General features: G+C 39.7%; 1 protein-coding gene and 1 long non-coding RNA gene across 2 annotated transcripts; one reads left to right on the forward strand and one right to left on the reverse strand.

Moving 5' to 3' along the window:
* Positions 1-1192: 1192 nt before the first annotated feature.
* Positions 1193-7694, reverse strand: LOC121072926. The gene is made up of 3 exons (XR_005821439.1): positions 7621-7694; positions 2424-2428; positions 1193-1283 (listed from the first exon to the last, which is right to left on the reverse strand). It is a non-coding gene; the product is annotated as an uncharacterized LOC121072926 (long non-coding RNA).
* A 36-nt stretch (positions 7695-7730) lies between these two features.
* On the forward strand, positions 7731-8860 carry LOC121072920 (neuropeptide Y receptor type 4-2-like). Its single transcript, XM_040563220.1, is given in 2 exon segments — positions 7731-8712; positions 8715-8860. Coding segments are annotated over 2 exon segments (1128 nt in total).
* The last annotated feature ends 16089 nt before the right edge of the window (positions 8861-24949 follow it).

Genomic DNA, 24949 nt, shown 5'->3' on the forward strand with positions numbered 1-24949 from the left:
ATACAGGTTCCCGTTTTAAGCCTCTCAGCATCATAAGATACAAGAAATGCCAAATTATGCTAGAAATATTTTAAACATTTCTGTTTCTGCTTTATTTCTTTAATGAAGAAAGATGTCAGCTAAGAGCTTAATAGATGGGCACATCTCCTCTAATAGCTGGTACCAGAAAAAATGAAAGAAAGAATACAGTACAAATAAATGACTATTTTCACTGTTAGTTTAGTTGATAAGAGCTTGTAGTTATTTTTGATATTGAAATGTTTTATTTCTGTTGACATACTACACACCTACAAATGAAAATACGCATTTACTACAACTTTAGAACTACACACCTTTAGAAGGGCCCCAGAACAGCAGTAGGTAGAATAGACCTACCTTAGACTAGTAGCTGACCATAGCTTAAAACACACTTTAAGTAAAGACAAAAATTAGGTTATTCTGGTATAGCCCTTGAAAATATTCTGTTTGTGTATTTTCTCAATGCAAGATAAAAATTTGCAACTCTGATTTCTGACTTGGATTTTCACGAGAAAGGGGGGAAACAAAACAAACAAACAAACAAAAAACGATGAAAGCTAGCACTTGGCAAATCCTTCTTTTCCTCCATTTCCAAATTTCTCAGTGCTCTCAGATTTCTGAATTCTTTGCATGGGTAATAGTGCACATCTTCCCCTTCCACAAGCTGGATATTTAACGACTTGAAGCCTGGATCCTTCTAAAATAAAATTCCAATTCTGGTCTTTGGTGGACTAGGCGTAGGGGGACTGGGGTGGAGAGAGGGAAAAAAAATGATACTGTCATCTTTTTTCTATATGTATGAGGAAAAACTGTCTTTGAAACCTACAGAAATCTCACCTCAGGAAGAAGAACAGAGTGAGGATTCATTCCTGTACTTCGCCCCTCTCCTTCCAATCATGTACATGCTTGTGTGCAGCATGGGTGCACATAGTGCCTCAAATCGTTTCATAGCTCTTTCCTGGAGCTGCATTTCATCTCATGTATCTGTAGAATTTCTACATTTACGGAACAGCAGAGGGAGCCCGAACTTTTAAGTCAGACCAACACCATGAAGCAGGAATAATTGGCTAAACTGAACAGAGGGAAGGGGGGGGGAGGGAGAGAACTACCATCCAATTTACCTACAGAAACAGCGAGGAGAGCGTCTCCTCTGGATTGCTAAAACACAGAAGATCTTGCTTTGCTGCTACAACAGTCCTCTCTTCTTCCAAGACAGAAATGGGCAGCAGCAGTCATTTTCTCCATCAGTGAGAGGTAAGAATTTCCTAAAGTATTTATTTCAGCATTGTAAGAGCTCAGATCTCTTTATCTCTTTTGATTGTCAAAAAATTATTCAACTTTCACTTGAGTGGCTGACAGATGATGCCATCATTATTAATTCCCTTTGTGCTCAGACCTTGCTCTGCTTTAGATAACATTTTCTGGTCAGAAATCAGTTAGTTAACTAAGGATTCACCTGAAACTTTAACCTAGGATGTGAGGCATGAACTATATATCAGAAATTTTTACAGTAGATTTGCTATTACATTAATACAATTTAAATAAAGAAGTTTTAGAAGAATGTGAGAATATGAATTAAAACCAGTTTTGATATGATTGTTCATTCATTTAACTATTAGGGTAAACATGAAAGAATGAAAAGCATTCAATTAGCATTTGAATTTTAAAATTGAGCCCTTGGAACTGACAGAGATGTAAAGTTTAAATTCAGCAGAAGCTGTGGATTCAGAGGCTTTGCCCAGACTGAATTCCTAAAAGCAAAAGATTCTTACATAGTCCAGTTCCACAAAAAGTTGTGGATTTCTTGATGGTTTTAAACCCATACAGAAACAAGGGCAGAAATATGAAGTGAACTTGATCCAAAGTCCACTGGGATCAATGCGCTCTGAATTCAGTCACAAGGCAAGGAAAAACAGTAATAAATACTTTGCTCTGTTTGCATACTTTTAAGCTCTTTCCCTAACTCTTGTCCACCTCTGTTGTCAAGAGAGAGACTTGTCTCCTCCGCTAGACCTGTATAGCACCAAGCACAAAATGACCTATTCTCAATCAGTTTTTTCAACACCACCGCAATAAACATTAATATCATTATTAATGGTAATAATTTAGCAAGGTTTATAAAAGTGAGGGAGGCCTTAATAAATACTTAACTTTATCATTCAGCTTTGATTAAGGTTGTGCAAACAATTGTTTTTATCAGTCAGTGCCTGAACCAAAACATTAAAAGTATAATTTGAAAGGAAAGAAGACATTTTTCAGATGCAATTAAAAAAAAAAGAGTTATTTTGGTATGAATGTTACTTTTGTTTAATTGGAAATAAAATTTTAATCAATTTATGAGCTTTTTCCTTTTTTTTATTTAAATAAACAAAAGGACTTGAGCTTGGTACAGGATATGGTGATACCAAACCTGGTATTTAACCCATTGGAGCTGGTGATCTTCTGAGTTCTCCCTCCTCCATCCCATTCAGAAAAAAGCATTTGAATGGACATCTCTCAGCTCCATGAAATGTTCCTTTCCCATTGTTTTGTGGCACGTCTTACTGGTTTTAGAGTTCCTACCTATACCACAACTTTTTTAAAGTTACCCTGGCATTATTCTGCGGGTTTGAGTTCAGAGAGTATGGATACACAACCACCATATGCCACCAAGCAGATGACTATTTCTGACAGATTGATCCAGTCTTACTTATCATGAAAGGTCCAACCCCTGTACACTGGGACTTTTGCAAACTTTCAAGGTCAAAGAAGGAGATGGCAACTTCTTGGGAGATTTTTGAGGCTTGGGTGTGCTCCCTGCCACCTTGCAATGTGCCACAAAGACTTTCTGGTTATCATTAATCCCAATACTTTTGGAACAGAACTTAACAAAGATGAAGATTGATAAAATGTTCACCACTGAATCTCATTATATCAAATCCCTTACAGACTTCACTTTGCTGTGACATGTCTGTGCATACTCAGTGACAGGTTCCCTCTTCTAGTTAAGTGTTGCTTTCCTGTGAGCCTATAATGATATCCACCTGATTTTTAACCCCTCTCCAAGGTATAAGGTTAAACAGGGCAGTTCCGTTTTACTGAGATAACATAACTGCAGACAAAAATGGGGTACCACTGTTAGTTACCACCATCTCCATTAATATCTGCAATATGGATTTCAGAGTTCTGGTAAACCTTTCCACTACACATTTGTTTCTACTTTATAAGAGACAGCCCATAGCTACTTTATTCAAGATAATTTGCATAACTTTTTAAATAAGTAATACAACCACTTGGCTGTAAGAATCACTTCTCTCATGAAGACTTACGGATTGAAAGGAGCAAACAGTGCTTGAGCTACTGATTAAGTTCTGAACTTGACAATTAATTCCTTCTGAGTACCAAACAATGATGACAAACACTGCAAGCATATTTTTTTTCCTTCTACCTATATCTAATGTAGAAATCGATCCACTCTGTCCATCACAGCTATATAGAGACTGGCTTTTGATTGCAGGGAGGGGCTGATGCTGATTAGCTTTGCAAGAAGGACCTACCCTTTCCCAGTTAGCAACAGAACATATTATTAGCAGTAGTGCCATGCTTTATCCTGCCTCCAGAAGAAGTTTTTATAGAGATTTAAATGGCATGTCTTCAAGTCCACGGGTCTCTCTAAAGGGCAGTCATGTATTAACTGCCTGGGATCACTTACTGTCTAGCAATCTCTCTTTAAAACCCACTGGGGAGTTCATTTTCTTCCCTGAGCCATTTCTGCAGAACTCCCTTTCTTTTGAAGATTTTTTTTGGGACATATAGGATATCCCTTTATGAGAAAACTTTCAAACTGACTAATTACAGGGTTTGTTTGTTTGTTTTGTTTTTTATATAGCCTGAGTGATATTTGTTACTTTAGAGGGCTGTGCTGTTCAGCAAGGCAAATTCTTCACACCTTGGCTGCTCTATTTCCTTGCTTCCAACAGGATAATGAATGTCTGTTAAAGACAAAAATGGAGAATCTAACTTAGAATAAGATTAAACTGGAAAGTCATTTTTCTTTTTCTGTATACAGTCAAGTTGCTGCAAACTTTTGTGATGCCTACCTTTCAGAGATGCCCCTCTTGCTGCATCAATTAGAAAACCTTGCTTTTGAAGCACGTTAGCTCTTATAACTGACCTCTTTCCTGAAGTTCAAAAGTTCTGAATATATATCTTCATTCATATTTATAACCTTCCCTCTTTAAAAACAAACAAAGAAAAAAGCCAACTCTTCCCCCAACTCCCTCTTCAAACTGATTTAGGAGGTTTGTTACTCCTACAAGCCAATTCAGTATTGCTTAGTTTCTGGAGAAAAAAATGTTGTATTTGTCTTTAATTTTTTGCTATATTTTAGTGGGTAATTGACAAGCATTCAATACAGCAAGGGGAGCTAACACTCTTTTCCATGTGCATTGGTGATTTAGTTTATTAGCTAACATTTGACTGAACTGTCTAAACAGAGCAAGTCCATATTGATTATTACTAGCTCTTAATTTAGACCAAACCAAATGGCAATCAAACATTTTGAGATGACAAGCAATTTTGCAGCAACTGACCCCAAGAATCTGTCATTTAAGGATACTGTAACAGGACACATAAGTATTACATCACCACAATACTTATTTCTCCTGTTTTTCTATAAATGTTTTTTTTACATCATGATTGCCAGAATAAGAGATATAGAGAGCTCTGCGTGTAAGTGAGCTAGGCTCTGACTTTTCCAAATACACAAGGTTTGACAGGGAGTTTTAAGCCCTGCATAGTGTACCAAAGATTTCCTTGAGACACTCACATTGCACCTCCCTGTCTCACTCCCCTGGTCTGTGATAAGAGGGTAATTCCTTATATACCTGTGGGCAATACCATGAGAATACATGACCAGGAAATGTTTGCCAGTCACTTTGTGAGAGACACCACAGAATGCAAAGTATTAAAGAGGGAATTCCTAAGCCAACAAAATGCATTGCAGAGCCTTCAGAGACATGGCAGTGCCATCTGCAACAAATGCATAGCCACATTCTCCTTGGCGTTCCTCTTGGGAACGTGCCCCTTAAAGCTGTGGGATCTAGCTTCCACTTTTCAGGTTGCTCCAATACTTCATTTCCTTGTTTAAATGTTATTAGTTCTCCTTACTGACCCCTCAGTGCGTCCAAAGCTGTCTGGCACCCTTGAGAAGGCTTACTCTGTGGGGCACAGATGTTTGTAATAACAGCACACATTTTTCAAGCAATATGAGAACCATGTATTTGTTGTCTGGGATACTGTAACTAAGGATACTGGGCTGGGACTGTAGTAAAAGGCCCATGTGTTCACTTACAGCAGAGTCTGTTTGTCCTGTCCAAATGCCAAGACTGAGCTCCTTCAACTGGTACCAAACCATATTGCAGGCTGGTGACCCCTCTGCTCTATTCCGTATGCAGCATCTCCACTGGCCAGCAGTCACTAAAAACTAAGGGGCTGGTTGCTGGTTTTTCATTTGATCACCATCTTCATGCTGAGACAGACTCTCACTAACCCTCCGCATATACAACTATGCAATCTACACATCACCACTGCTGCTTTTAGTTTCAGAAAATTAATCAACCTGTTCACAGGGCTTGAGTAACAGCACAAAAGTAAGTGGATAGGAAGAGTTACACCTATACCCACAGTTTGGAAAATTTCCATCATCCTCTTTAATTAAGATTTAAACTGCTGAGAAAAGAGCAAGAGGAAAAAAAGGTTAGAATATCTTACTCTGTCAACCATCTCTGACATACGAATAAAGATAGATGACAAAGACAGATAAATCAGCAAGTTTAAAAAAAAAAGGGAATTGCCTGTACTAATTTTTGCTGATCAAACACAACAACATCACAAAACACCTTTATATTTACTGTACACTATGCCTTTGTTGTCAGTTCTGGAGATGCAATGCTTCAGAAAGAGAAAACCAAGGCAAACAAAAGAGGCTAGCATGGCAGGCGGACACTTTTTTCTAGAGTGTTAGTTACCTTTATGCATGCAGTTGCTCAGCAGTTAATGCTACTCAAACAGTGATAAGCTCTCTATACCATTTTATTTATGTATTAATTTTCTGACCACTTGTTTTTCTGAAGCTCTGAGAAATTTATCGCAACCTCACAAACTTGTTTGAGTAGCATTTTATTGCTGAGGAAAGGCTTGTGCAATGGGTAAATAGTGTCATTCCCTGTGTATTTATTTACTTTTCACATTACAAGCCTTCGTACAGCATGTAACTGCCTCTGACCTGAGAAGGGCAGGGTCATATTTTTTCTTCTAATCCTGGACAAGGAAGATGTGGACTCCAAAGTCAGGATTATAGAGCTACGGCAAGGGGTAGTCACTTACATCAATGTATCCCAATGCCTGGCTGAAAGGAAGGAGCTAGTAACAAAGAGGAAAGAGGATATTATCCTCCATGCAGAGTGGGAAAGGGAACTGGGAAGAACGGGTGGTGCCAGGTGATCACGGCAGCCTCCCAGAAGCCTTCTGGTAGAGCCCAGACATTCCTATGGTGGAGATTTCCAAACACATACAGCCCCAATTAACTCTGTTGGGTCGGTTCCCTGGGCCCGTTGAAAATCCCAGCTCAGGGATTGCAGCCACGGCTAAGCAGCAGTCCCAAATGCCTATGCAGAAACAGCATCCAGTAGATAGCACATGCTGCTACAACACTTGAACTCTCCCAGTTAAAAAGAGAAAAGTTCTGCTGAGGAAGGAAGCTTATTGCAAGAAATTAAGAGAAGTTGTCAAAACCACCCATTCTTAAAGCCAAAATCAGGAGATTGGAATATTATCCCTGATAAGCCCTGTGATGGCCACATTGGCCACCCAGAAAAAGGTATCAGTGCCCTGTGGGCACTGGGGTTCATCTAGAATGGGGAAGCAGGGAATTTGGACCGCAGTTCCCATGACCTATTGCAGCCGCACAGAAGCTGGAAAATAATGAATTTCGAATTCCTTCAGACTCTTTCAAAATTGTCCCATGTTATCCCTCCTGAGGATATGAGCCTGAATTTTTGCATGGTGATCCTGTCTCAAGCAAATGTGGTTTCTGGCTGCAATTTTGATTTCAGTGCACAAATTAACTCACATTAAGATACGATAGTGTTAGCTTTATGCAGTTAATGTGCCTTAGTTTTGCATTGATGTTTAGCTTGACTGAAGGAAAATGCAGCCCCAACAAAGGGCCTTCCACTCAGTTTGGGATCAGAACTTTGCAAATCCAGAATCACACATGATTTTTATTCTCAGGTGTGTTTTGATCCAACTTTCTACTGCATTTGTCATGTTTAAGATACTGCACTGAGTTAAGTGATGAAGTGAAAATATTCTTAAATCTCTAGGGTAACCTCATAACCAGTAAACACAGTTAATCTATTTCTATAGAAATAGACCACAGACTTCTATACCACACTCTAGCAAATTGTTCCATGTCATGAGCTGATAAGCCATATGAAAGGGAGCTGAAGATACACAGAGTCATTGGTGTTTGCTTCTCTGTCCCACTGCCCTCCACTACCCTTTTGACTAGTCTTTTGTGGCATAACAAAGTAATCTTTTTCCTTTCCTTTGCAGGCATACCTTCTGCAGCCAAACAGAACAGATACAACCTTTTTAGAAGATAAAACCTTTTAGAAGACCCAGACTGTATTTGATTATCGCCTTTTTGGATAAACATTTTGGGGTCCAGGATGAATAAGACAAGGTCTGTTCATGATGGTTTTCCTTTCCTGAACAGTAAGAACTTGAGCTCAAACCGAAGCTTCCCCTCACACCTTTCTAATCAGTGCAGGAATGTCACTGACCTCACTGTTTTTCTGGCCACCTCTTATAGCTTGGAGACAGTTCTAGGCATTGTGGGAAACATCTGCCTGATTGCTGTCATAGCCAGGCAGAAGGAAAAGACCAACGTCACCAACATCCTAATTTCCAACTTAATAATTTCAGACTTGTTTATGTGTCTTGTCTGCCTGCCTTCCACCATTGTTTACACCATGATGGACTACTGGATATTTGGGGAGGTCATGTGTAAAATGACCTCTTTCACTCAGTGCACATCTGTGACGGTGTCAATACTTTCCCTTGTCCTTATTGCTCTGGAAAGACACCAGCTCATCATAAACCCAACTGGCTGGAGGCCAAGTATCTCCCAAGCCTACCTAGGAATTGGAGTCATTTGGACTTTAGCATGTCTCATGTCCTTGCCCTTTTTGACCACGTCCGTCTTGTCTAATGACTTGTACCAGCAGCTTTCACACATCATGAATTTTTCCAGTGACAAGGCCATATGCATTGACTCATGGCCTTCTGAGCAACACAGACTTATCTACACCACCACCTTACTGCTCTTGCAATACTGCATCCCACTGTTCTTCATTATACTTTGCTACCTGCGTATCTACTTACGCCTACAGAAAAGAAAAGACATGTTTGAGAAGAGCGAATACAGCAACCGAGCAGTTCAGCTGAGAAGGATAAATATTTTGTTAGCATCCATGGTTGCTGCTTTTGCTGTTTGCTGGTTACCACTGCATGTTTTCAACACCATTGTGGACTGGAATTACAAAATCATTTCACCTTGCCACCACAATCTGATCTTCTCATTGTGCCACCTGGTAGCCATGGCTTCCACCTGTGTCAACCCCGTTATCTATGGTTTCCTAAACAGCAACTTCAAAAAGAAGTGAAGTCACTGATTCTGAGCTGCCAGCATAATTCAGTAACTGCATCCATGGAAGAATATGATCATTTACCTTTATCCACCATGCAGACTGAAATCTCCAAGGGCTCACTGATGAACTGCAGACATAATTCCATTTAGCTAGCAGAAAACATTTCAGAGGGTTGCATTGACACCACACACCAACAGTACCTGTGAGTATAAAAAGCAACTGATGATGCTGCAGCTGGGATGCAAACAGGAGCCCACTGCTGCCTGATTTTTGGAAGGACAGGCAAAGAAAGTTCATAAATGTATGCAGTAGCTCCTGTGGTGCCCAAGCTGTTCACATCATTGAGGCGGTACAGACGTTGAGAAGACTGGGCTGATGTGTAACTGACTGCTCTACCAGCTCAGTAACTAAGGTGCAGCTGCACATAGACTGACGTGGGGTTCATTAGCTAAGCTCACATCTCCACCACAGCCGAGATAGAATCTCAGGCTTCCAATATCAGTTCTACAGGCTGCCAAAAGCCGCATTAGTGAAGGCTTCATTTTCAGTATTAGTAAGATTTTTATGCACTGATGACACACCAGTGGAACAGAGATATGTAAATATATACATTTTTGTGCTTTACTAACTCTGACAGCTTGTTAGGTAACAGTAATGTATCAACAGATCTAGTTCACATCAAACTGGATGCCTGGAACTTCTCTCTCATCATACAGGCCTGGGAATAGCCACTTGGCAATACCAAGTAGGGACACAGAACAACAATCCTGTTACATAAAGAAGAAAGTTACTTATAGAGGAATAGTGGCAAATGAAAACATTACTCTGTCGATTAAACCCCCGAAGCACATAGACATGATGCAGAGCACTTTTTTTAAATAAATGAAAAACAGTTGCAGATCTATGTGGAAACAAATCTGGTTGATTTTGCAATTCCTGCTGCTGCCAGTCACAGAGCTCCACAATGCTAAAAGTGCATGCCATGATGATAAGAAGTGGCTGGATTACTGGAGCTGTTCCAGACCTCGGTAGCAAGATCTCAATTCTGCTTCAGCAGCAAAATACTAATTAACTCCTTGGTACTTTAACTGCAGGGTGTCTCATTCAGAAAGTCTGAATGATCATGAAAAATTTGTTTGTGGAAGCCTTGTATTTTCAGAGTGCATACACTCCCAAAGAAATAAGCATACACATGGAGGTTTTCTGTTTCCTGTTAAAATAAACCAGATATCAGACACCCGTCCCACTTGCTGGCATCAGCAACAAAGATGGAGCTGAAGCTCCGACAAATCAATAGAAGGTCAGTAAAAATAGCACAAGTGGAATCCAGGTCAGGTGGAAACACAAATCTTAAAGCCAAGCTACATGTAAATAAATAGTATTGTCTATTTTGTCTAATTGCTCTACTGAAGCGAGGGTCATGCTTTTTAAGATGTGTGGTATTTTTAGTCTTTGTCCACAAATTGGCTCAGTGACTGCTGAGAAACCAAGAAGTAGTTATGCCCAAGAAACTCATGCTGAGGAACAAAATGAAATAAAAAAATATATAAGTAAGTTAGAAGGCAAGTGTATAAAAGGATACCAACATGTTAATTCAAGGTGCTGTAGGCTAATAGTAAAGAAATATGGAACTGTATTCTGTCCTGTGTTGTTAAACTAACCTTAGCAGAAGACTGGACTAGGTGACCAGCTGAGGTCACTTCTAACCTGAATTATGTTACGCTAAGTAGTCATTACTATTGTAGTCAATGGGATTGCGTGGAATTGAAGCTATCTAACATACAGTTATGCAGAAAGCTTCCCTTAGCTGGAAGCTCTCCAATTAGTTGACTGGTAAACAATTAGATGAGCTTCCCATGCTGTGGTCTGACAAGCAATATGGACTTTGGACAAAGCATCTGAAGACAAGATCAAACTCTTACACCGTGGGGTAGCAAGAGCTATCAACAAAGATGAATTCATATCTGCAACTGGCAGAGATGGCAGGTAATCCCTTACCATGAGCTGGGACACAGAAATCGGTGGCAAAGCTTCAGGTTTGGACATTGAATTCTTGCATGCAGAGTCTTAAGGAGGAAGCTGTTCTGACACAGCCACCCTTCTAATTCTGGGCAGAACCTGTATATCTCAGTAAGAGTTCTTGCGTGATTTCCTTCTGCATCTTCTTCAGTTATCTGGCAAGACGGCTGCTCCTTTCACAGGGACTTCTGCTTTCTTTTGTATTGTATTTTTTGTTGTTACTTGTTGCAATATGAGAAGTAGTTTCTCTTGATTTCTTTGTATTCAGTGTCATTTCTAGTCTGGACATTGATCCCATTAGAAACACAGAACAAGGGGACTCATTTTTATCTGAACCACAGTTTGAAGTTTGCTACTGTAACTGAAACCAGAGCTGATATAACCATGCAATGCTGAGTAGTAAAAATATATTAATTTCCCCTAATCAATTTTATTTATACCAAAACCGTATTGTATTATTTGAGAGCTTAAATACTGATTACATTTTATGGTGTTTTTATATTTAGGGTCCATTTCACCCAATTACTCAAGTAATTCTGCCTGTTTCCTGCTCTTTTTTGTAATTTCAACATTTAATTAATGTGCATGTCAAGCTATAGTAAGAATACCCTGCTAAACGTGAACATAGAAGATTAGCTGATTTATAGTCTTAAATGTACAGCTTTTCAAGCACCACTCTGTGAAATGGAAACACAATTACCCTAAGGTTTTTTAATTCCATGAGCATGTCTTTGGCGCTAGTTCTAAGTGAAAATTTTTTGATAGAAAACTTGCATAGCTCTTATAGCAGGTCTCTGACATACCATATTTGCATTGTTCATCAAGTGCCAGTTCCTCCTGCAATGGCAAGAAGTATCTGACTCTTTCTTAAACTGTGATTCATGCGGCCATTTGTACCCACAGTCACAAGTAAGTATGCAAAGCAAGCAGATCCAATTTTACAATAACCCATACTGACACAAACAGGAATGTATCTTCCTCTAGTGAAGAAGGGAAGTGTCAAGCTTGGAGTCAAGTACCATTTATTGCTAATGGACTTTGGGCTGGATAAACTAAAGGGTTTAGACATTAAAACCCACTAAACTCCACCCAAACATCTAAGCACAAAATGCGGAGCCTGAAAATTCCCAGTCAGCTGCTGCCTATTCATCCCGAGGCATATACTTCAACATCTAAAATTCCGTAGGTAACTAAACATAATTTTAAAGTAAATCCAGAAAAAAAAATCTAAGTTCCAAGGGGCTAACCATATATGCCACATATAAGCTCTATCTTCATTTACACACTGGGCATCATGCTGTCACAAATAGCCCTAACAGGAAAGGTGCCTTTATCACCACATCTTCATTCTGCATGGACATAACGGTGCACAGAATGTAGCTGTGCACAAAGCAGTAGAAAACATTACGCTGTTAGTTTTCACAAAGAGCTCTAGCAACTGTTCTCCGTCCCCTTTGAAGGCAAAGGCACCAGACTGGATGTAATTATTCCTGCATGGCTCTTGAAAGAGCCTTTTCATTTGTTGCTTTGTGGCTTTAACACAACCAAGAAGGGATCTGTCTCCTTAGTCCTGCAAGAGGGTAACAGGACAGAAATAGATTACATACATTTTACCCACTTGTAAATAACTAATAACTTTATTTAAGGATCAAGCACTTCTGTGTTCATTGTACTACAGCAATGCTTTTTAGTATGCTCTTTAAAAAGTTGTGCTACTGAGTTACAAAGGTGATGTTGGGGAAACGTGCTGGAGCTATGTAAACCACAAGTTCATACACTTCTAAGACTTTTCCCTGATTTTTTGTTTGTTTGTTTAAAAAAAATGCTTTTTATGTTCCTGCCTCTTGTGACATGCGGTAAAGAGATAGTAAGATTTTTCAGAGCAAGAAAACAACTTATTGGTGTGATATAAGTGGCACACTTTGGGAAATCTAGTAATAACTAATAAAATAATATTGCCTCTGTTACTTTGTCTCTGCTTCTATAAAATAGCATAATACTAATCATAATATGAAGCATATAATGTTTGGTTCTCAAATAGCGTTTTTCAAGAGAAAAAAGTTAAACATAATCGGTGACTCATACAGTTTATTACATTCACACACACAAGGGAAAAAAGTACAATAGCGTTACCTGTTACATGCCTGGGTTATTGATATATGGCATAAAATGATAGCAGCAGCAGTCGGTAATGATGTCACTAAGGGTACACACACTGCGGGTCTGCTATTTTCAAATGCAGTTGTACACAACCATACAAAGTGTTGCAGTCTAACACAGCTTATGGTAAATTAAGACATCGCATCCTGAGAACCCATTAAGGGATGCTTTTACTTTGACCTATGTGTCTTCTCACACTTTGACCTGATATTTCTTTTATAGGCTATTCTCCTCTAAATTGCTAGTCCATGGAATACTAGCTGATATTCAGAATGTATTGAACATTGATTTCAATAGAAATTGTTGCCTAGCATCATGAGTAACCTGGGTTTAAATTTTATGAACAGCAGCATCCACAGAGCTTTTATGACCTTCCCTCACTATCGCAGTTTGCTTAACAAAGTCACTTCTTTGAACTCAGGAAGTCATAAGTAGAATAAGCCTGAGATTTATACTTTTGTATAATGCCTTTTCCTGCCAGACAATGCTCATTAGGCCTTAGTCAGAATTGTTTTGTTATCCTTCCAATAAATGCTTAGTAAACATGAAGCCCAGTAGCAGCACAGAGATTATATGATGGAAAGCCAGGACGAAATTGAACACCAGTGGTTTCTTTATTTAGAACTTAAATTGATGAGACTCTACTCCACTTTTGTAAGAAGCATTCAGTTATAGAGTGCTGTAGTATTCATCCCATATGCATGAAAATACTTGGTCCAGTAGCAACTATAGTAAAGATTATCAGCCATAGTACTAAAAAGAGTTTTAGTCATGGTACATGAAAAATACAGCACTGCATTTTTTTTCTACCAATTGACAAAATATGCAAATAGCCCAATATGCAAAATATGTGGGCTATGTTAGAAATGGTGACATAATAATAATAGTACATGTTTTCTGTGGAGTATCACAGGTGCAAGTACAGCTTGATTTTATTAGGCTCAAGATGCAACCCTGGCAGTAGAAAGATAATTTTGTTAATTACAAGCTATGATGACATGCAGAACATTAAATTTGCACTTTAACCCCTAAAAATAGGGCTTTGTTTTATCCTTAAAGCCTTTTTCAGGTAAAAATCTCTATCCTTTGAATACCATAAAAGTAGCTCATAAATTGTTGTGTCCTCTATCCAGACTATGGGAGTACAAAGCCTCCTTGTCAACAGCTAGCGGGCAACCACTACTTCATCATTCATAAATATTTGTCTTGAATCCATTTTATTACAGCAGGACTGCAAGTAGAATGCATTTATCCTGTGTTATGCTCATAGTGAGGTAGGAGCCACTGATTCATCTACTTGATAAGCTGACTTAATGACTAAAAATAATTATGTGTACCAAGTATTTATTTCATTTCAATGCAGACATTAGAAGTGGTCCTGATGTTCTAAAGACCAATTTCTGAAAAACATTGCATTCACAGCAGAGAATACAGCTGAAAAATACTAGAAGGTTCTGGTCTCCTCAGCACATATGTTAAGTTCGCAGCAAATATAGTCAAGTATAGAGTTTTGTTAAAAAAATAATGGCAAAACACACAGACTGCTTCTGAACCATAATGTGGATATACTGTCTGCCCTGTGTTTTTGGGAAGGCTCATGGGATTCAAAGGCCGCAGACGCTGGCTGGCACTGCAAATAATATTTTTAAAGCTGATGAAGTCATCTAACCACACCATTCCCATTTAAAATTCAGCATATATTTAACTTCATTTGTCAGAAATACAGCTAAACTACTGCAGATTGTAAAGTGTCCTTTCCCAATAATCTGCATTTTCACGAGCCATCACAGAAGTCCCATATGGAACGATGCACACAGGCATGCGCAGCTTCACATCAAGCAAGCTAATTGTCATGAGCAAACCAAAAGGGATTGTTAAGCCTACAAACCGCTAATATAGCTCCTCTGTCTCAGAAATAGCCCACGAAATATGGATCTTAATAGGATGAATATATTCCCCATGCATTGCAAAGGCAAGCTTCACAGCAGTTTAATTGCATTCTCTGAGTTGGTTACAGACTTTTGGGCTAAGACGTACTAGTAAAGAGCATCTTACTATTTGTGAGAAGGAGTCATGGAACTATTTGACTGAAACAAGAGGAAATATTCTACCTGTACTCAGAGCAAAAGGCAATATACTTGCTAACAAAAATCTTGATCCAGCACATACTCAATTGTTTGCACTGCAAAATGAATGAACAATCCAGATTTGCAAATGCTAACCTTTATGTGAGGACAATGGCAGGCTTTATAGTTCAAAACCATTTTCACTGATCTGTTTTCCACAAAACACAAATAGTTAGAACAACAATATGCAAAGCATTCCAGAATTAATATATATAATTACTATATGATTTCCCAGGATCTGGTGCATGGAATAACAACTGCACACTATACATATTTTAAATCACGCATGAAAGAATCCACATCCAAGACTGTAGAGCACACATGAAAGCACTATTGTGACTGGTCTATAATTAAGTGGTATGATTTTGTGCAATACAGAACAGCTATTAGGCTTCTCTTAAGTATAATAAAGAAGGGACATACTTTTATTTCAACTATCTGAACTCAATGTCACTTTTTACAAATAGAGTTCACATGAAAGAGGTAGTAGCAGACATCTGTGTGTACAGAGAATATGTGAGCATAAAGAACAGATTTAAGACGTTATCATTAAGACTTGTATCTAGGAGATTACGTAAAGTCTTTATGAGTTTTTTAGACCTGGAAACAAATTAATTGATGCTGTTGCTATGATTCAGCCATCAGCTAGACTGGCTGCACTCATTTTTGTCTGAGTAGTCTGTTATTATATTTAGGGAATGAAAATAAGCAGTGTGATGCTTATTCTAAGTGTGTTACTCAGTGGCAATCCCCCCATTTTATACTAGGAGCGAAATATGTTTAATATTTCCTTTTATAGCTAAATATAAGTTAATAAGAGGTATAGGGCCAATAAGTAGTACCAACACCCAAGAATACCTACTCTTTATCAAACTTTTTTTTTTAATAGCAGTTTTAATACCTATTGAGGAAAACAATGTCAAGTGTTTTAACAGAGGTTTACAAATCACTTCCCTATTAGGAAAGAACACCTATGTTGCATCCTGTGCTGTGTGTATTAGTTGTTAATAACTACCAACGCCACTTGCCTACAATGAGTTCCAAGCCCCTCAACACCATCATGATACACAGAAATTAAGTGTAAATGGCTACAGAGAACTCGATTTCCAGCTGCAGGAGCACATGAACTCAGACAGGACTAGACATTTTCCTACATGCCACAAGCACACACACAGAGATGCACATGCATTCAGAGCTGCAGACACAGCTCCAGAGCTCTTGCTCTTCACCATGTTAAGTATCAATTATGTGCAGGTAATTAACTCCCAGGAAGAGAATGCACTATCAAATTAAATATGTTAGTGAGGAGCTGTTGACTCCCTCGAGGGCAGAGAAACCTCGCAGAGAGATCTTGACAAATGAGAGGGCTGGGCAATCACCAACAATATGAAGCCTAACAAGAACAAGTACCAGATTCTGCACCTGGACGGGACAACCATGGCTGTACATACAGACTGGGGGATGAGAGGGTGGAGAGCAGCACCACAGAAAGGGGTCTGGGTTTGAACAGGAGTCATGAGCATGCCCTGGCAGCCAAAAGGGCCAGCTGTACCCTGGGGTGCATCAGGTGCAGTGTAACTAGCCAGCCGAGGGGGGGATTGTCCTGCTCTGCGCTGGTGCAGCCTCACCTTGAGCACTGTGTGCAGTTTTGGGAACCACAATATAAGGACATAAAACTATTAGAAAGCGTCCAAAGGAGGGCTACAAAAACGGTGAAGGGTCCAGAGTGCAAGATGTACGAGGAGCAGCTAAGGTCACTTCATTTGTTCAGCCCAGAGCAGAGCAGACTGAGGGGAGGCCTCATGGTGGCCTGCAGCTCCCTCATGAGGGGAGCGGAGGGGCAGGCGCTGAGCTGTGCTCTCTGGGGACAGCGACAGGACCCAAGGGAACGGCATGGAGCTGGGACAGAGGAGGGTCAGGCTGGGTGTTAGGAAAAGGTTCTGCACCCAGAGGGTGGTCGAGCACTGGGACAGGCTATCCAGGGCAGTAGTCATGGCATCAAGCCTGCCACCACTTATTAATAAGCCAGCTTCCACCCTACACATGCATCAACCTCTGAAAACTGCAGCCCCAGCATCTTCAATGAAGAAGAGGCACACACAGATTAAGAGCACTGAAAGAAGATGAGGCTGTACAAGGTGACCCAAATAAGGATGGGCAGTCACACAATTAGAACATTCATCCTTCTCAGGGAGTCTCTTGATTTTGTAATTAACTTAGTTTGAATGAGTTCACTTCTTGCAGGCTCTGTACTGCTAATGAGGCATCCAGCCCCTGAGGAACACATACCTGTGCAGACCTTGCAGGATATACTTTAATGCAATTTTAATTCTTACTTGGTTAACTGTTAGACCTCCTCAAATGCACTAAACAAAGCATACCCAGTTCTGCCTACCCATATATGAAGAGCACCCAAGAGGTACAGTCAGATAAAGACAGAGGCCTGAGTTTTTTAGTTAATTAGCACCAGGTAATAGCCATTCCTACTTTCAGTGAGACAGGGCAAGTCAGCATGCAATTTTCCAATATGTTGGATTCAGGGATTATACTGGTCTCTTTCCAGCTTTCTCCCCATCCACTCATTCATCACTCCATGAGACAAGACATGACAGTACCTCCCAGGAAAGCTGGCAAGTAGACAGCTGGACTGATAGGCAATTAAAAATAACATTAAAAAAACATTCTAAAAAAGGAAAATATCTATTTTTAACCTTATTTTTATCACTGATCCAGCTAATACTTTAATAGTTATATTACCAAAACTAAAGAGACAGTGACCTTGCAGCGTGGGAACAAGCAGAGGAGGGAGAATGTTGGGAACTGGAATTTTAAGACAGCTTCACCACTGAAGTCAGCCTTGTGTCTTACTAAAGCCTCAGTCTGGGGATTTGTTCCTCACCTGTCCTGAGGGAAGCATGGCCAGAACCTCACAAAACCACAGTGGCTAGTCCACAGGCCGAGACAGGGTCTTCAGCCTGATGGCAGAAGATAGTCCATTCAAACTTACTGAAATTTAGGTCTAACTTGCATGATCCTGTTTCTTTACAGCAGCAGCTCTTATGCGATAGTCATATCTCACTCAATACTGAATGTACAACCACGATAAGATTAATTTCAAAAGCTAAGCTAGAACAAGAACGGAGGTTTTCTATCCTGAGGTACGGGTGAAGGTTCAGTGACCAATAGTTTCAGTCAGAATCTCTGTTTGAACAACTCCCCGTCTAAGACCTGTTACTTGTGTCTTTGCTCCAGATTCCCATGAAGAGTTTCACAATTAAAACATGGTATTTTCCACTTGGCTATTAATATTTGTCAGCAACTTTTTTTTTTTCCTGTTGGGCGCAGTATGAAGTTCCTGAGCCTCATTTGCCACAGTATTCTGCTGTAAGGACATGGCAGCCGCCAGCAGTAGTGAAGGTGGTGTTGGGTACTTTCACAAGAGGACAATCTTCCTTATCTTCTGCAACAATAAGGAGATTATCCCTGCAGCTGCATGAGCTGTGCTGCAACCCAAATCTTTAGGAAATCAACTAGATGCATCAAACCAGCAAAATGTCAGCTTATTTTTTCCTCTGCTGGGGTCTTATTTTTTAAAAGCAAATTTTTTCCTAAGCTGCCCTGATTAGATAGCACTAATGTCATTAAGCTAAATTGGTTCCTTGGGAGATGTCCCAATTAAATGGCTATCCTAATTAAGCACATCCTGATTAAGCAGAAGATCCTATAATTATAATAATAGCGTGTAATAAAAACTGGCCCATAGTTTTGTTCAGACAGAAAGCATTTTGCAAGCCTTATTTACAGGAACCACTTTATCCAGCACTGAAACACAACCAGCTCTTGGGTGAAATGCTACATCTGCTTAACAACATTCGGTAGAACTAAACAGTCTTTCAGGGCAGGAAATGAACAATTCTGCACCATACTGACAACATACAGAATATTATGATAAGGCAGAAGGCACTTAGCCAACAATTGGGCCAAGTATTTTGGCTATTCTCAGCAAAACTGTAGCAGTATTTATGAATGCTGCATATGACCACAAGCGCACCCAGAAGTGGCATCCATAGAAGCCTCTACCATAAAAGTTTAAGTTCCATGTTAAATGGAGGACAAATGCTTCATGTTGAACTTTTGGCTTACAAATATCCAAAAAAGATATCCTGTTCCTGTGTTAATACCATGGACTTTTCTCTGCTTACAATACTGAGAAGAGCAACACAAGAAGCCAGGTACAGTCTGGTAATAAGTACAAGTGTGAAAATACTAGCAAGTCCATTTTCACCAATGAGCTGTAAATCCAAGATCCCAAACCTCTGTAGTTATCGTAAATGCATGTTTTTTGAGTGCTACTGTACCAAGGGGAATTCCTACTGTGTGTTTTCAATGCTGTTTGTGATCCAGCTTGCATAGTTGTATTTTGCTGGCTCACAGCTCTGTCATGGACAGCCTCATTTTTTAGTTTGTCCTACACAACACTACAGGGATGTTAAGTGACCCTTAGTAAGTAATGAGAGCCAGATAAACAAATCTGAACAAACATTTGTAGTTATTAAAATTACTTTTTTGGCCTCAGTAACAAAAGAGCAGAAACAAACAGTCAATATGAAGCTCAAAGGCTCAGAACTGTTAGCTGATGAAGACTGAATTAATGTAGACGTGAACAGCCATCAGCTGGTAAATTATCAGAAAACAGGAAAATTAGAAAAGACTACAACAAATCATTGGTCCAAGGAGTATCTCCAACAACTCTCTACATCTCTCCTAATTGCGCTGCCATTGTCATGTCTGAGCATCTCAATGCTCAAGCAATTCTGCAATATCCCTTTATGCAACAGCAGCTCCAGTGCTTCAGCTAGGGCTGAAGCTGTAATTGCGTGGGCCTGAAGGCTTAAAGCTAGCACCATAACTATGAGGAGCAGAGTCTGACCCCTCTGTGTACTGGTGAGCACACGAGGTGCCTTGAGGTGCTGCAGACCACAACACCAAGCTAGAGAACTGAAGCCATCTTCTCAGATAAGATCAATACAATGCAATTCCCAGAGAACAATTCTCCAATTCCTTGTTCATGCTGTACCAAGCTTGCTGTTGGTCTTCTGCAAAAAACTCTCTCTACACATAGCAATATGCAATAGCAATATGCATCCTCTATACATAGCATAGATAGACTTAGAGTGTTCTTGAAGTACTGCAGAAATGTGCTTTCCTCAGAGCACTTTCTTTGTATGTGGGAAAACAAAGATCTTGCAGTAGTTTACACTAACTCTTGACCCATCCATTCCCTCTCAATATCCTCAGGAACGCCAGCCATTTGGACTGTCATTAACCAGAAGGGGCTTAGAAGTCAAAAATCCCCAGGAGACTTCTCAGCACAAATGGCCCTTACACAGATCAGACAAAAACAACAATACCCTGAATCTATTTAGCGTCCTGGAGGGGAAAACAACAACAGTATTTGTCCCACAAGCATATAAATGTTGTACACCATTTTATTGCCATAAATAAATACAAATAGAAACCCCAGAATAAGATGCAAGGACTGTTGTCCAGTACGGAAAATGCAGAAACTAAAGAAATGTATGCATCTCCTGATCCAAAAACAAAGTAAGCCTTTTACTTTATTTCTCATTATGAATAGCAGTGCAGCACAGATTAGCCATCTCATTTTTTGCCAATTATGATAGCCAGAAATTACCACAAGAGAAGTGGTCTGGAAACTCATACAAAACTAACCTAGCATTGCTCAGAAGAGAGGAGAATCTGACCATCTACATCCCTCAGCAATAAAAGAGCTGGCACATGAAACATGCATAGTTCCTTTCCAAACCAGGGACACAAACAATTCAAATATTTATAAAATTAGCTTCAGTGTTATATAGCATTTCTAAGCAAGTATTGAAGAAAAGTAAAGTTTGATCCTGGAGGTGATGAGGCAAAAACATAACACAAATTTACCACAGGGAACACATGCCAAATTAACTGGCATCCCTAATTGATATCACTAACCTTATTAGGACAGAGCGGCAAATTTAGTGTCTTTGCAAGTACATGAAGCATTATATAGGGTTTCAGAGGAGAAATGACTAATAAGAAAATGAAGAAAGATGAGGATTTAAGTAAAAAAATAAAACAAATCCCTATACTGCACAACTAATAAGGACAGTTAAAGATGCCAATGGGTTATGTAGAAACAGAACTACAGGCTGAACACACCCCACCAATGGAGTGATCTTTTGGATGGACCTTATTTCAGACATTCTACCGTGACTGCAACATTAGACCTGTGTAAGCGCAGGTAAGCCCTGCTGATGACACTTTGGTTAGAGACATTAGCAACATGGAAAAGGATAGGACAATACTGAGAAAGGGCGTAACTGATACACCATGAAACTTAATAGAAAGTGCAAAGCCTAAACAAAGAGCCTAGAGCTGTTTTAAATAAGTTGTATGAAGGAGGGCAGAAGGCTCAGCAGCCAGACCTTGCCAAGGGTATGAGGAAAACACTGCCATCCCAGCATTACTGTGGGGTCATGACATGAGGCAGCTGTGAGAAGCACAAATGCAATCTGAAGATACATAGAGCAACAAACGTGAAATAGTTGACAAAAATGGCATTGTGCTAGGGCTTCATGCAAAATGCAGTATACAGTTGTCTACACTGAAGAAAGAGCTACAGAAACCAGGACAAGCTGCAAAGTAATATCACTAAAATCAGAGAAACAGCAAGTCTATGTAACAAAAAAGGCTAAAAGAGCTCACAGCCCCATGCTCTGCTGCCCAGTAGTTGGGGTATCAGACTGACTGGCACAGTCTCACTGCCAGCCCTGCCTTAAGTCTTCTTCCTTCAACCCAGCCTGTCAAATCATTAAGAGCTCCATACCTTCATATACCTTTCTACTAAGCACTGACAATAAAGATGATAATTTTGCAGAGGCCACCTGTGGCTATGCTTCCCCACAACAGCGCTGGTTTAGGATAACTTCCTTTTTAAGGAGCTGCTGTAAGTCTTTTAGCAGTTCTCAGCATCAACACAATAACCACTCTCTTTTCAATCCTAGTAAGGGCAGGAGATTTTTCTTCTTCAGAATAAATTCTTTTTTAGATAGAATCATACCAAGTTTCCAGACCACCAGATGAATATTGCTGTATGCAACCAATGTCTCAGAATAGAAACTTGAAATAAAAACATTAAAAAACATTTTGTTATTATCTCCAACAATAAATACCTTATGGGGAAATACACTAAACTTCTGTAGTAAAAACTATACTAGCTTCCTGCTTCTTTTCAGACTCATCTTCCTCAACAACTCAACTAAGAAGCTAAAGCCCAGCCCCTGAAATAGCACAAATAAAGGGCAAATCTTCTGGGACCTCCCCTAGCAATTACTACTCAAGCTTAATTATCTTAGATTGGAATTACATGAAGTTTGATTTTTCTCACCTCTCCATGCCCTGAGGTCTCAGGTGATGATTTTATACCCAGGTCTTCCCAATAAGTTGCAATTAATATGCTTCCTGATTTTATGACTGTTTTCTACATTAAAAAGGTAGTAAAAAATGCATCATACTTAAAAAACTACTTTCTGCAAAGCATGAGGCATTTTTGGAAACATGAAGAAAGCTTCACAACAGTCTTGAAAGCAGGGCTAAGGTTATGATAGATGAAGTGGCAGCTACCCCAGTAGGGGAGGCTGGAAGAGTATTTTATTTTCAAAAGCCTATTTCCAGGCACTCAGAACTTGCCCAGCCTTTGGGAATTAACATTTGGCTGAATTAAAGACAGAGTTTCAGCTGCTGTAAAGCAGCAGAGCACCACCAGAGCCAGTGAAACACATTTGATTCCTGTAAGTGGAAATGGCCTCTGCAGCTCTGCAAAGTCATTTCCACAGGGGGAACCAGGCTCGAGCTTGGATACTGGTTAGGCCCAGACCTAACCAGTTTTTGAACCATCCTGAAGCACACATAGTTAGCAGGCTATTTCATTCTTCATTTCACTGAGACATCCTAAATTGGAAACTCAGGCATGAACAAACTGGTTATTTTTAACACATATACATACCAAGTGTATCTGTGTTACAAACTTATTTTGTCAAAATAGTGATCATTTTCCACCTGCCATAAGTTGAATTCTGCTCAAATTTGTATTGCTAGGTGATTCCACAACTGTCATGATTTTTTTTTCCTTAAATCAGGATTTAATTTTCAAAGGAACAAACTACCTCATAATTTGGGAGTAACCCTAAGAGTACTCTTCACCATTCATGTGAACCTGCTGACTTTTTTCTCCTGGCAACCTTTTGTCTCATGGTCTAAAGATCAAAGTTGTCTCCTTGTAATACTACCAGTCTCATAGGATGGACAAATGCTAATGTTTCCGTTATTATATTATAAAAGACATTGTGCAGGCCCTGTTTTCTTCAACAGGCCTTCTGTTACATTGTAAGAGCTTCAAAATTTGAGGTGAAGTTTCCTGCCTGCCTTACACACGGTGGCAAAATGGGGCCCCGTTCCTCCATGTGCCACAACAAAAATACTGTTATTACAGCACTCATCTTGGGAACAGACATGAAAGACTAGAAGAAGCTTTTCTTCTGAATCAAAACTTCAGCCAGCATGAACTAGGCTTCTAATGCGAGTTTTCTACTGACCTGGGTTCAGATTTTGGCAGGTCTGGTGCTGTACTCAGACAAACCAAAATGACACATTGCCTGGGCTGTGTTAGAGCAGAAGTTGAAGTAAGCTCCATACTGCATTTGAGAAACCATAAAGGCTTTATCCCCATACAATAACCCATGGGAACCTTGAACAAGAGAATCTGAGCTCTCAGGGTATGGACAAGATTGCAGAGTGGGAAACCACTCTTAGGGACATGTCCTGGTATCCACATTTAGGCTGTTAGAAATCAAAATCTCATGTTGTGTACGTTTATAGGGAAGTCATATAACACAAATTACAGGAAAAGCAGGACCAGCTAGTGATCTGCCAGAGGTTGCACTAGCAGATCCTTCTGGAGGGCCCCTTCATATTGCTGTAATTTGGCATCTACTTCTGTTTATTTATTATGATAAGCATAACACATACTTATTAATAAAGATGCTTAGCCTCCACACCCGTTATTAAAATTAATGAGAAAATAAAGTCTTGTGCACCTCTCTGCATCTGACCATACGTCATGATCTTGAGAAGATGTTGACTGGCCCGCAGCATCCCAACTTCAACAAAATCCATGGTCCTCAGCCATAGCGTTGAATCTGTCCTGAGAAATTCACCTGCCAGGACTGGAGCCCAGACAAGCTGGGATGTTAATGAGTCCTTTTAAAGTAAGTTATTTCTGTGGTAAGGTTTCTATTTCCTTTGCATACAACATCAAAGTCTAATTGATAATTGCATGCTAAAATTAACAAGAAACATGAGGTTTTGTGGGTTTTGTGCTTTTTTTTTTTTTTTAAACTGGTTTATTCTAGAGGAAAATGGTAAATATTTTAGGAGCTATGTTGCAAGTCCTGAATGTCTTGACCCCTGGGATTACTTAGCCTTAACCCTAGATGTAGTAACTTCACCCTGTCCTCAAAGCAGAAATGTTGTTGTGCTTGGCAGGCTGTCCACGTCAGCACAAACTTATGAAACTTCAGAATATAATGTCTCCAGTGGTCTTCAGGTGAGGGAAGTGCCCCATTGATCATTACTGTAGATCTTGGAAAGGCTGACAACCTCATTCATTAAAATGACTCACAACAAATATTTTTTAAAATAATTTTGGCTTCTCTTTGAAAGGCTGTCGGCTCTCACAAAGTAGGGCCTGTGGTGTTGTTAAACTCTCAGTTCTTTGGCTGGCAACCCACAAAAGCCACAGGCTATATGCAGACATAGCTATTTGTTGTTGCAAGGTTGTGCTGTCGCTGCTGCTTCGTTTCACTGGTGAGCAGGCAGAAG

The sequence above is a fragment of the Cygnus olor genome, chromosome 7, assembly GCF_009769625.2.
Source record: "Cygnus olor isolate bCygOlo1 chromosome 7, bCygOlo1.pri.v2, whole genome shotgun sequence".
Lineage (NCBI taxonomy): Eukaryota > Metazoa > Chordata > Aves > Anseriformes > Anatidae > Cygnus > Cygnus olor.